This window comes from Stenella coeruleoalba (genome assembly GCF_951394435.1).
Source record: "Stenella coeruleoalba genome assembly, chromosome: 1".
In the NCBI taxonomy this organism is placed as follows: Eukaryota; Metazoa; Chordata; class Mammalia; order Artiodactyla; family Delphinidae; genus Stenella; species Stenella coeruleoalba.
In genome coordinates this window covers 99,768,901-99,782,467 of record NC_137169.1, presented here as the reverse complement: position 1 = coordinate 99,782,467, position 13,567 = coordinate 99,768,901, and the positions used below count along the sequence as shown (strand labels likewise).

The window sequence follows — 13,567 nt, the reverse complement described above, 5'->3', positions numbered from 1 at the left end:
CACACCAAATGAGACACGCTTGGGTAGGTTTGTACCCATTGAGGAGAGAACTTATGCAAGCTGAGATTTGCAAGCTTTTTCTAGAACAGCCTCCCTATCAGGGCCCAAACGCTACATGCACAGTGTGGCTTCCAGAAACAATGGCCTTTCCTGAGGCTTTGGTTGAAGAGTAGAAATACCTTCTCTAGAAATAGTTCTTCAGGCTTTCTGCCCTAAAAGGTGTATTGTTGCCAGCTAGGTGGTTGATTTTACTTTTTCTGTTCCTCCATATTTTACTAGCATTACATACAGGGGATTTTATGCCAGATTCCTGGTCAGGTGCTCTTCTTGGGGGCCACCGTGCCCCTGGATCCCCTATAGACCAAGTGCTCTCAGTCTTTATAGCCAGAACCCAAATGAAGCTCAAAAAGTACTGGAAGGTGGGGGTGGGGTCCTGAAATCACACTTCCCTTAATGGAGGTTAGCACTTCCCCAGCTCTGGGAGAAACCCAGACTTTCAGAAGCAGCTGACTTTGCTTCATCCAAAAGAGAGTTAGGTCTATATGGCAGAATCAAAAGTTCTAAATAAAAATGCCTTCTCTGATGAACAGAAGTTTGCCACCGATCACACCGACAAGAAACCTTTCAGAAGATGTCTTAACTCCAAACAGTGTCTCCAAACTGGGCCTAAATGAACTTTTAAAGAGTTCATTTGGGACATGAGGAAACAGAAGGTGTCAACAGGGCCTTTGTGCTCATTGGGGATATGGGGAGAGGCAGAACCATCCATGAGACCTGTAATTCTGCCTTTTCTCTAGGAAGCAAGAAAAATTGTGAACTTTGCTTAAGGGCGACGGAGTGGAATAGTCTCAGAGCTAAGCAGCCCACACACACATTACATTCTGGCTAGCCTCTTGTTTGTTAAAAACTTGAATTGCAACCAGGTTCCTCTCTTGACAAGGAAGGCGCTAGGGCCCAGGAGTGAGGTGCTGGCTTTGTTGTGTGACCACAGAGTCTGGTTACGTACTAATTTCCTCTAGGGCTTGAGATGAAGTCAGTAAACCACAACCTTCAACATGCTCTGCTCAGGTGGCAGCAGTGCCTTCTCGGTGCTGTCTCGGCCATGACACACATCTAATATGCCCTCCCTTAAACCACTTGTAGACTGTCTGTCTTGCCCTGCAGCATGGACCAAAGAGAGATTCTGCAGAAGTTCCTGGATGAGGCCCAAAACAAGAAAAGTAACAAAGAGGAGTTTGCCAATGAATTTCTGGTAAGTCCGATGTGTGACATTCTCAGGGTAGTTACATAGACTGTTTGGTGACAGTGGTCCAACTCTGCTAGACCAACTTGCTCTTGGGATAAACTGACCTTTCAGGGGAAGAAGGTAACCTAAAAGTTTAACTTCTCTAAGTGTTTTTTGTGTATTTTAGAAGTTCTCTCCAAAATATAGTTTTAAATATTTTGTTTGCTAGTTCTTAGAGTTTGACTAGGAATCCTACAGATGATATACAAAATTCCAGTTGTATAAATCTAATATTAATTGAATATCTGTAGTTCCCAGGTATCTGAGTTGTGGTTTAGGCTTCAAATGACTAATTTTAATTAATATCAAGAGGAAAGAGATCAAGATTAACTTTTTATGCTTTTAGCCTCCCGTGGGTTCCATTTGGATAACAAAAACTCTTGAAGAGCACCGAAACTACTTTCCGCCATATTTCTTTTTTCTTTTTTTTTTTATGAAGAAAAAAATATGAGAACATGAGTGTTTGCAGTAACAGGGTTTCCTTAATCTTCTTTTGCTTGGAGGGGTGGAATGGCTAGGATGGGGAGTAGAGAAAAGTGAGGGATGGAAAGAAACATAAGCACAAGGTAGCCTGGGGTCAACTGGATTTGATTACCCAGAGGAACACTGCATCTCCTCTGGGGGAACGGTGCTTACTGATGCAGTGGCAGCTGGGTAGGACTCACTCATCCTATAACCCAGCACATCAGATGACGTAGGATGTCTGATAGTACCTATCATGTATTTGGGAATACTTCCAGCTGGTGTTTCAGAGTTATAAGAACTTCAAACTTTACCTTTTCAGCTATGAGGAAATGGGAAAAATAAGGGAATTTAAATATAAAATCTGAAATTAAATCATGACAGTGTCATCAACCAAATTATCAACTACTTGCCATGTTCCTTAATCTCACCAAGTCTCTGTTTCCTGACTTCTGAAATGGGGATCATAATGAATTTCCTACCTCTCTGCACAAGATTATTGTGATGACTAAATATCAATAATAATAATACTTAAATGTGGTCATTCATTCAGTAATATTTATTGAGCACCTTCTATGTACCAAGTTTAGTTTTAGGCACTGAGGATATAGCAGTGAACAAAATAAGAACCTTTTTGCCCTCATGGAGCCAACATTCTGGTACCAGATAGTAGATGTGAAAACACTCTGTAAAGTCCCGAGTGATTAGATGTTATGATTGAGTGATTGCATATTATGGTAGAAACCCCTGTGTCAGCTCAACTTGGATAATGCCGTGGTGTCATGAAAAATGCACTCTAGTTGCCACTAGCCAGGCAGTCTTAGTCCTTCTAAGTAGAGTTAGCAGGGAGGGAGGGAAGGTAGAAAGCATGGCCTATATGTCTTAGACATGTGCCTTCCCCTGGGCTATATCTCCTGAGCCAAATTCCCCCAATGCAGAGAGGTAAAAAGTGAGGTGAGGGGGCAGTGGCAGCCTCTGTTATTTTGGTTGTGTTTTTAAAAATAATATAGGCTACATCCCTAATATTTTACCTTTTCTTAGCTCAGTCATTATAGTCTTTCACCAAAATATAGCACCTACCTCACCTCCTGTTTTCTCTGCCTCTAGCCTTGCCCCACCTTCAATCAATTTTCTGTTTAACACCCAAGTGATCTTTTAATACTACAGGTCTGGTTATTTTTTCCCTGCTTAAAAACCTTTCATAGTTTGTAGTTTTTCCAGCTGTTTAAAACTGTGAACTATAATACGCATTGAGAAAAGTACATAAAATGTAAGTGTAACTGTAAAGCAGCCATCACCCAGGTCAAGGGATAGAACCTTGTCAGCCCCAGAAGACCTCTACATGTCTCTTTCCCATCAGGTCCTCATCCCCACACCCACCCTGTCCTGCCCTGCCGAGAAATGATCACTATCCTGATTTTATATTAATCACTTCCTTGCTTTTCTAGCTCCTAATTCTACGGACCTTGTTTTTGGGTGGTGATTAAGTGGAACCTCACTGTTCACTGACTCATGTCCTCCAGTGGAAAAACAGAGTCTTTCCCTCAGCCCCACCTAAAGGTTCAGCTGAAATACAAGAGAGAGTAGCTTTGGGGGAGTTGGGGAGCAGTGAAAGAGGCCAGGTTACTTGCTTGGTATTCACAAGGTGAATACCACCCTTAAACTGGAAGGCTTTCCACCTGGTCATATACCACATTCCACCTTCAGCCCTTAACATCTTCTCCCAGGATTTGATGTTTCTGAGGTTTGAGGGCTGATTCTGTGACACAAGGCCACTGCTGGCCTGAATGGTGGTGCCTCTGAGGGAATTATCAAAAGTCATCTCTACTTACAGGTAGACATTCTGTACACCCTGCCCCGCCACTGAGTCCATGGCTTAGATTTCAGTCCTCACTTCCCCCTTGGCCAAGTATCTTTGTGCAGAGCACAAAGCCCTACTATGATAGCTAGAGCCAATACCATGCTGCTTTGGTCTTTTCCCAATGCCAAGACTAAACTCAATAATTCTTCTGTAGTTGAAACTGCCACTGACCACTTCTATAAGGTTTTCATGCATTCATTCAAGTACTTATTGAGTGCTTCCTGTGTGCAAAGCATTGTGCTAGATGCTGGTTCTGCAGTGCAATACTCCATGCTTTGGTGGAGCTTATCTTCTAAGACATTAGAGGACGTCTTAGAGAGACAGACATTAAACAACCAATTACTCTATTAAATATTTAATTATAACTGTGATAGTCTTGGTGGGGTGTCAAGGAAGCATCACATTCATTATCTTATTTATTACTCATTTTAAAAAAACCCTAGGGCTTCTCTGGTGGCGCAGTGGTTGAGAGTCCGCCTGCCGATGCAGGGGACATGGGTTCGTGCCCCGGTCCGGGAAGATCCCACATGCCGTGGAGCGGCTGAGCCCGTGAGCCATGGCCGCTGAGCCTGCGCGTCCAGAGCCTGTGCTCTGCAACGGGAGAGGCCACAAGAGTGAGAGGCCCGCCTACCGCAAAAAAAAGCCCCAAAAAACAAAAAAACAAAAAACCCTATGAGGTAGTTCTGATCTCTGACTTACAGATAAGGAAACTGAGGCTCTGAGAGGGTAAATAATTGGCCTAAGCTCACTCAGCTGTTCAGCCATAGACATGAAATTTAACCTGGATCTGTCATATCAGAGCCTGTGAAATTAATGCCAATGCAATAGTGTCTTGCTTAAGCCACTAACCGTAGTCCCTCAAAGGGCCTAGCATGAGGGTAAGTCTCTAGATAGCATAGTTTCTATACAGCAGAAATAGCAGTGTGCAACCACACTATTGAAAATTTCTTAAAGTACTTAAAAAAAATAAAGCCTTATTGTTTTTTTTTATAAAATAATATTATTGCAAGGTAAAATAAAATAAATTCACCATAGTACCAACATCCCAATAAATACAGTTTTGGGGGGTGTAGAAATTCTAGTTTTTGTCCATTTATATTGATAGGATGCCTTTTATATTACTGTAATTATAAGCATAGCTAAAATTTTGTATTCTCATATTTTCACTTAGCATTGTAACAAAACTATCATGTTGGTTAAAATCGATATTAATGACTTTTAATGCAGGATAGTATGATGAAAATATAATAATCAAAGTAATAGCTAACACTTCTATATCTCTGATAGAAACTGTTCTAAACCCTTTTGTATGTCAACTCATTTAATCTATTGAGGAAGGCACTGTTATTATTTCCATTTTATGGATGAGGAAAATGAGACACAGAGAAGTTAACTGACTCACTCAGGGTCACATAACCAGTAAGTGGTGGAACTGAGTTTCCAGTTCCGGCAGTCTGGCTTTACCATCTGTACTTGTAACAACTTTGGAATCATATAAATCTGGGTTTAAATTTTCCTTCTGCCTATAATTAGCTATGTGACCTTGAACAAAGTAGCTAAAAAGTGGTAACAAATAATATTCACTTTGTAGAATTGCTGTGAAGATAAAAGAATGAATATATAAAATGCCTGACATGTAGTAGGCACCCAAATAAGTTAATTATTTCTCTAGTTTTGGAAACTGAGGTTATTTCTCATTTTTCCTGATTATTGATAAAACTGCAGTGAATGTTTGTCCATGTGGTTTCCCCCTTCGTTTGGGATTATATCCTGGGGCTAGATCCCCACAAGTGTTTGTTATTATTCCTGGACCAAAGAGTATTAGCATCTAATTGGTTAAGGTTTGCCAAATATATTTCCAACAGAGTTTTTAAAACTTGCGATATCTGAATTTATCATCTTCTTTACCACCTTGATAGACTCAATTTAATATCTAAAAAAGATAGTAATAGGTAAAATTTTTGACTGCTTATCATATCCTAGGCAATCTGAGTGGTTACCATATATGATCTTAATCACTACAACAACCCCAAGAGGAAAGCATTATCTTCATTTTACCCATGAAGTGTCAAAACCAGGATTTGAAACTCCAGCATGTTTGATTCCAAAGCCTCTTAGTCACTACTGCATCGAGTAAAATCATAGCATGTTTTATTTTTCTAATTTAATTAGTGTCAAATTGTACTTTGTTATGTTAATTTGATTTATTTTATTTCTGAGCCTGAAAATTTTCCATGACTATTTTCAATCTGCATTTCCTCATATGAACTTTCGGTTCATGTACTTTCCACAATAGCTAATCATGGAACCATGTTCCAGACTCTGTGCTTGAGTGCTTCACAAACAGAGCCTCATCTAATTCCCAAAGAGCCCTTTTTAATGAATGGCTAACAAAGTCCCACACGGACCAGCAGCTGAGTGCTTCTCCAGCTTCTTACAGCATGTTCATTTTCTTGTCCTTGTCATGCTTCCTCTGCCACAGGACTTTGCACACATGCTGTTACCTCTACCTTGAATATTCCCCCATGCTCCTCTTCACCTAGTTAACACTTCATAATTCTTCAGATAACAGTTTGGTGGTCGCTTTCCCAGAGAAGCCTTCCTTGACCTCCTTAAATATATCGAGTAAGTTCTCAGCACCATGTTTCATTTTTTAAAAGCTTCTTCTTCCCCCAACCTCACCCAAGCTGAATTGAAGGTATTCATAGCACTCATTACAATTCCAGTTTTACATTTATTTGTCTGATTATTTGATTAATGTCTGCTTTCCCATTGGATTGTAGCTCCACAAAGGCAAGGCTCAGATTTAGTTCTTATCTTGACATCCTCAGCGTCCAGCATAGTATTTGCTGTGTAGTAGACACTGAGGGTCAGAGAAATTAAACAACTTACCTAAGGTCATGGATTTCATAAGTGGTAGAACTCAGATTTGAAATAAAGCTGTTTAACTTTTGAGCTTGTGCTCTTGTCCCCTCCCGCCACCCCGCTCTGTTGCTTCCAATTTATCCATTGGTCTTAACTTCTTAAACTTAAAAAAAATCATAGAATATAACATATACACAGAAAAGTGCTTTAAACGCAAACATAAAATTTAACAATTAGTAATAAAGCAGGCATCTATATAAGCATCACTCAGATCAAGAAGTAGAACATTGCCCACACCCCAGAAATCCCTTGGGTGTCCTTCCAGATCACAACCACCCCCAACACCCACCTGACTAGAGGTAAACACTATCATGAGATTATTTTTTTCTTTGTTTTTCAGCATAGCTTCAAGACATATATATCACTAAGCAAAAGAGATTCATTTTACGTGTTTTTGAATTCTATGTAAATAAAATCATGTTATATATACATTTTTAATATCTTCCTTCTTTCACTCTACATTGTGTTTCTAAAATTCATTTGGTTGCATGTAGCTGGGTCTTAATTCTTTCTAATTATTTTTATGAATTCTGTCAAGGTTCAATATATGCAATTACTTTTGTGATCACAGAGCGCATGGAGAGAGGCCAAGCAGTCGCTTAGGGTGGTATTAACTATTTTGGATCACCATAGTCCCGTGTCTTGACTTTAGCTTTGCTGATCTAAAAATTCAATTTTGTCAGTATGCTGAGAGTGATCAGGATCAGGCAAACACATAAGAAATTCACCAGAGGGCTTCCCTGGTGGCTCAGTGGTTGAGAGTCCACCTGCCGATGCAGGGGACACGGGTTCGTGCCCCAGTCTGGGAAGATCCCACATGCAGTGGAGCGGCTGGGCCCGTAAGCCATGGCCACTGGGCCTGCGCGTCGGGAGCCTGTGCTCCGCAACGGGAGAGGCCACAGCAGTGAGAGGCCCGCGTACCACAAAACAAACAAACAAACAACAACAACAACAACAAAAGAAATTCACCAGAAACAAGAATGCCAATTTATTAATTTTGGGCAGAGAAAAATCACTATCAAACAGAGTAGAAGTTTACATTGGCTGGCCAGCATATTCTCTAAATTTGGAGAGAAACTTACATGAGAAGCCAATGATAATCAGAAAGTTGCTTGAAGAGCATAGTGATTCTAATGGCCTCAACTGTGATGGTATGAAGTCTTCATCTCCCTGTTTGAACCCTCAGGCTGGTGGCCACCACTCTTTTCTGGACAACACTAGGGACTTTATTTTCCTTCTTCTAAGCTTAATGAGGGCCATCCTCTTCCATTAGTGTATTTTTTTTATCCGATTGATGATAATTTACAGAGGAATAGGTATTCACTTTGGTCAACTACAGCAACCGATTGTGGTTTTATGACATGTACATTTTAGCCACTGTATTAAATATGGGCTAAGGCTTGGTTATGTGTTTTTATGCTGGTCAATTTGCTGCATGTCTTTATGTTTAAAACTCCTCAGATTTTTTTTTTCTTTTCTACATTGGAGGTAGTTGAGGCATCTTGATTTAGAAAGCATGTGTAGAAGTATGAATTGTGTAGAAAAAGTGAGAGCTTAGCTGATGACAAGTGTGCTAAATATGCATGTATGAGCTCGTTGGATGTCTATATGTATGTGTTCAAATGCTGGCTATGAATACAGAGATATGAACACAGCTTCATGTAGGTAGGGTAATTTGAGTACGGTGTATTTTCTTCCTTCTAAAAAATGTTTTGGAGTGAAGAAACCACAAAGGGAAATACAAATAAGAAAAATATCACTAATAACACTTTACTTATCAAAGGCACCTATGCTTAAAACATTATAATCCTAATGTTGACCAGCATTCAAAAATATGCCATCTCCTACATTGCTGGTATACCAGTCTCATATATTGCTGGTATAACTTTCTGGAGGCAAAATTTGTATATGGGTTCTGATATGTATTTAGTAATATGGATCAAAAGCCTTTAAAATGAGCAAGTTCTTTGATCACTCCAAAAAATTCATCTGAAGGAAATAATGAAAGATATTTATATAGATTTTGGCCACCTATTGTAATATTGTGCATAATTATTGTTTAGGAAGATTGGAAGCAACTCAAATGTCCAATAGTATAAAGGAGCAGGTTAAGTAACTCATGTTGCATCTCATACAATAGAATACTCTGCCACCATTAAAAATTATGTAGAATAATACAAACTGATAAGTAAAGAGAGCAAGTTACAAAACCCTATATGCAGTGTGATTCCATCTTCATTACACATGTATAGATAAAAGTTGAAATGTAATGTTTTGAAATATTAAGAATGATTAACTGAGTAGTGGGGCTATAGGTGATTTTTAATCATCTTTTCTGGGTTCTCTATATTCTAAAATTTCTCCAATTAATATGCATTATTAAAAAATATGTATTACTTTTTTATTTAAAAATCTATATCAAAATTTTTCCTTTAGTGTTGTTGGAATCCATTTAAATAATAAAAAGCCAAAAAAAGAAAGGAATTTTATGTTTCCTGGAGATGAGGTGTTTTGTAGAAAAGGTAAATATCGTATTAATTAAATACAAAGACATATTTATTAAATATGAAGGATTCAATGAACCCTAATAGAAAGAAGGTATCCAGTTGTGAAGGTCAAGTACTAATGACGGTTTATAATGCACTAGAAGTCAGATTGGTATTATAGCAACTTCTGGAGACTTATCATAGACAGACCAGGGAAGACCTGGATACATCTTAGTTCTATAGAGAAGATCTAGATACATCTTGGTTCTATATTTATTTATGGTAACAACACTAGCCAAGCAGTCACGAACACAGTACCTCCTGCCTAGCAAGTGCCCAAACATCTGTTGAATTGAAATGACTCATTTATGTGAATCAGTCTATCACTTGAACATACTTATCAGCATTTCCTGACTTTTGTGCCCATTAATGTATAGTTTTTTGCGGCTTCCACTGGAATAAATATATCACATTACCTCTAAAGCTAATTTCTCCCAACTGCATCTCCAGTCTTTCACTAGGGACCACCCAGGCCCACATTTTCAGTTATTCACAGGACATTTAAAATACATTTTAAATACATGTCTTGCCATATCCTCACATTGTATTTATCTAAAGCTGAACCTCTTGGTTTACTCACCCCAGTTTAGCTATTGCTACCCACCTGCTCACTTACCTGACTATTGGATGGCCGCCCAATCCCCATAAGTTTGCCTGTCTAGCTGGAGATGATTGTATGCACACTCAGGGCCAGTTCAGTCTCGTCCTGCATTCCTACTAGTGGTACCCTTGTTTACTGGATGTAGAGGCCTGAGCTCCTAATTCCATTTCTTAGCATTCATGCTTTCTCTATCCTGTTGGAAGCTTGGAATAGATAGTACTGACCTGCAGTTGTAAGGCATTGAGGAACTATCTTGAGAAACTCTGGAGACAGCCCAGCTTTGAGTCCCCTCTTCCGCCTGGCACAGGAGGGCCAAGACTGATTTTTCCCACACCCAAATGTAACTTATGCTGTTTTCTATACAATAGTGTAGTCCTCCAAGGCAAAGGTATTGTGGTATTGTGCTTCCTTTTTCCTTTCTGTTCTCTTTTGGGAGTAACCTTAGTTCATTTACTAGTAATTACTTTTCTAGTCAATAAGATGAACATGCAATAGGTTCAGTCCTGATTCCTAGAGATTCATGGCCAAGACCTCGGTTCTGTTTTCCTATCTTGAAAGGAAAGGGGTAGCATAGCCCACAAACCAAATCAGCTTACTGTTAGCTTATCAAGCATGAACAGAGTCTGGTTTCTCATACATTCCAACTTATCAGGGGCTCAGGAGGCCCCTTTTCTTTATTCCCTCAGCAACTTTTCCTTATTCCCCAATTGTTCTTGTTGCTGCTGCCTCTAGGGAACTCACACCCACTTGGTGGTTGGTAGAGAAATACTTTCTCCCTTTAACCTATCCTTTCTCCCCCAATCCCAACCCACCTCACATAGCCCTACTTTCTCTTCTATACCCTTTTGCTTCCTACCCTCAGAGTTTCTCTTTTTCTGGTGAGGTTTATCAGTTCTCTGCCCTAAGTTGGCTCTGATTTTTTCTCTGTTGGGGTGTTGGACCCTGGGGGGTCTAGCAGGGAGAGAAGGGGAATGAGAAAAAGATCTTCACAGTGGTTTGACCTCTAGGTAAGATATCTGAAAAAAAAAATCTTTCACGCTTTCCAAATTAACAATTCTACAGGCATTTCCTATGTGATGTTCTGCTAAAAGAATGTCCCCATTTGACATCCAGCCAGATAACTCTGGAAGAAGGAACAGAGTAGGAAATAAAAAGCCATTCTCTCCCATTGTTGAAGGTGGCAGTGAAGACAGCTAAACAAACATAGGTTAAACACACACACACACACACACACACACACACACACACACACAACTTTTATCTGTGAAATTTTACCCAATTAATTTAGGCATATCTTTCAAAAAGAGCTTTGCCTATGGCATTTTCCCTGGAAAGCATTCCACAAGCAAGCAAAGCAAAACAGATAAAAACAGTGTAACAGGGAGTATGCACGAGGCTCTGTTCTGGAAATTTTTAGAATGAACTGCTCTGGGAGTTGACATCTTTTCAGTCGCCCTGGAATCAATGGCAACCTGAAAATTATCATTCTGAAGGTGCACAAGAGCAGAGAGAGCTGAGAAATTGGTATAACTTGGAAATTGATACCAACTGGAAATATTTTATATTCTTTCGTGTATTTGTGCCACATCCTTAAATTTCCAAACTAGTCCACTTACATCCATCTTGGTGTAAAAATATGTTGTATAATGATCATTTCAGCATCTCTCCTCCTAAATCCAATTCTGAAAACCCACAAGAATTCAAACCATGGTAAGAAATTAGGATTTAAGAACTAACTGTATACCTGTTTTTAAATAGGTTGCCTGTGTCTGATCTAACTCTACAAACAGAAAAAAAATGGTCATTAGAACAATACATGCTGGCATTTGTGGTCCAGCAGATAAACAGGCAGTGGCTGTCTGTTCCATTTGTCATCATTAGTTGGAAAAAGCTTACACTCCTATACTTTGAATTGTTATAATAATTAATGATCTATTTATTATTTGGAAAGTATCACTTTAATTAGATTCTAGATATTTGATAATTCTTTGTATTTTGGACTCCCAGCTAACAAATCTTTCATGACCCCAACTTTTTTTCTCTCCTTGCAGACTCAGTTATCAGGTTATCCTGAGGTAATTTTGAAATCTAATGATGAGTTTAGATGATTTGTTGGAAAAAATTTCTATTCTCAACTACCTCTTTTATCTCTCTGTCTCTCTGTGTCATCATTCCTTTATTTTAGGCTCTCCCTTCCTCACCCATTTTTTTTTATGAGTGTCCTTAAGTAAACTCCTACAGATAGACACACATCCTAATTATGTGAAAACTCTATATGAAATATAAACAACTAAGTAAAATAATCAACAATTCCCTTCTTTTTAAGTTTTTCTTGTTGCCAGTCACATGAGAAAAGCTCTTTTTCTATTTCCTTATTTCTCTCTATTAGTTTACCCTGTGGAACAAAATAGATCATAATTATGGGTGAGAAAAGCAAAAGCAGTGCCAGGTATATATTTATGAGAAAGGAAAAGGGACCCATAGTTTTCAAGAAGCGATGTTACATATAATTGTCAGTGACATCAGTTTGTACAATCTTGAAAGAACTTAGAAATCAATCTTTGGAAGGCTTATAATTGTGGGACAGTAGCAAATATGGGGAAATTAGCTTGGGTCCAACTGGGGAGAATCTTAAGTACCTGACTAAGGAGTTTTGACTTTTTCCTGGTAGCAAGGGGGATTCACTGAAGTAGTTTTTAGCGTGAGAGAGATAAGAAAAGCAATACTTTAGTAAGATTAAGTTAGCATAATTATGCCTAATGGATTTGAACGGGGAAAGAGAAAAGTATGAAGATGAGTTAAGAAGCAACTGTAACAGTTCAAGATTTAAGGGAAAGGGCCTGAATTAAAGTATCTGTAGGGGCATAGGAAGGAAAGTTGATGCAAAATATTGCATGGGAAGAATCAGTTACACTTGCTGACTGAGTTAGAGGTGGGAATTGTGGGAAGTGGGGAACCTAAAGTAACTCTCAGTTTCTAGAGTATGGTTGCCTGGGGTAAAGATAGTGCCATTGACATTAACTGTAGGGACGGTGATAATTTTCATTTTAGATGTGCTGAGTTTGAGGCTGAAGTAAGGCACCCAGGTGGAAATGTCTAGGGTATGGTTGGAAATTCAGGAATGGCACTTAATAGTCAAATCTTAATGAAGAAATTTGAGAGTTATCTGATAGGAGTTGGAATTATAATTCAATTTGAATTAGTTAAATACATTTTAAAAAACTGGTATGCCTTCTATAAGAGATGATATCTCTGAGCAAATGTATTTAGTGAGAAGAGCAGAGAGTTGAGGACTTAACTTTGGAACCTTGGTTAATTCACAATTAGAAGATAGAAGCAGACATAGAGGCAGTAAGAAAGAATGAGAAGAGGGAAAGAGAAGTCAGAGAAGAAAGAGGAGAACCAAAATAAGGTAGACTAATAAGGGCAAAGAGAGGAGGAAATTTCAAGAAGGAAGTTAAGTTAAAGAGAATGAAGACTGAGAAGATGCTGAGGCATCTGACCAATAGGAAGTAATTAATGATCTTCATGTGACCAAGTCACTATTAAATAGTGGGCAAATAATGAAAATTATTTTCCGTAGTTCAGTTCAATAAATATTTATTAGCTATCAGAGATGTTTTTCCCTTATCTTTCTCAAATTGAGTAAGGGTCGATAAAGGTCAGATCTACTAAATGCAGTTTCTTCGAATGATAAGGGAGTTGAAATCTAGGACAAGGTTGATTTATCAGAAGGAGCTAAAGAGGAACTATCATTTACTCTGACCTGAAATTTTGCTCTATACTGTAATGTTGGCAAGTGAGAATAATTTTATTTATTTATTGTTTTATATAGTAACAATACCTTTTCTTTATTAAACATGTACTCTGTACCAGTGCTTCACATA

At 38.7% G+C, this 13,567-nt stretch overlaps 1 protein-coding gene across 3 annotated transcripts in view; it reads left to right on the top strand.

The window, feature by feature from the left end:
- The first annotated feature begins 1,126 nt into the window (after positions 1-1,126).
- The window catches only part of PTPN22 (protein tyrosine phosphatase non-receptor type 22), a 49,892-nt gene continuing 37,451 nt past the window's right edge, over positions 1,127-13,567 (top strand). For 2 of the 3 annotated variants that reach the window (XM_079922823.1, XM_079922822.1), the window contains exon 1: positions 1,127-1,252. In XM_079922823.1, the coding sequence (XP_079778949.1) occupies positions 1,166-1,252 (87 nt within the window). In that variant the 5' untranslated portion in view covers positions 1,127-1,165. The remainder of the gene's footprint in view (positions 1,253-13,567) is intronic. The other variant, XM_079922824.1, reaches the window with a different exon arrangement.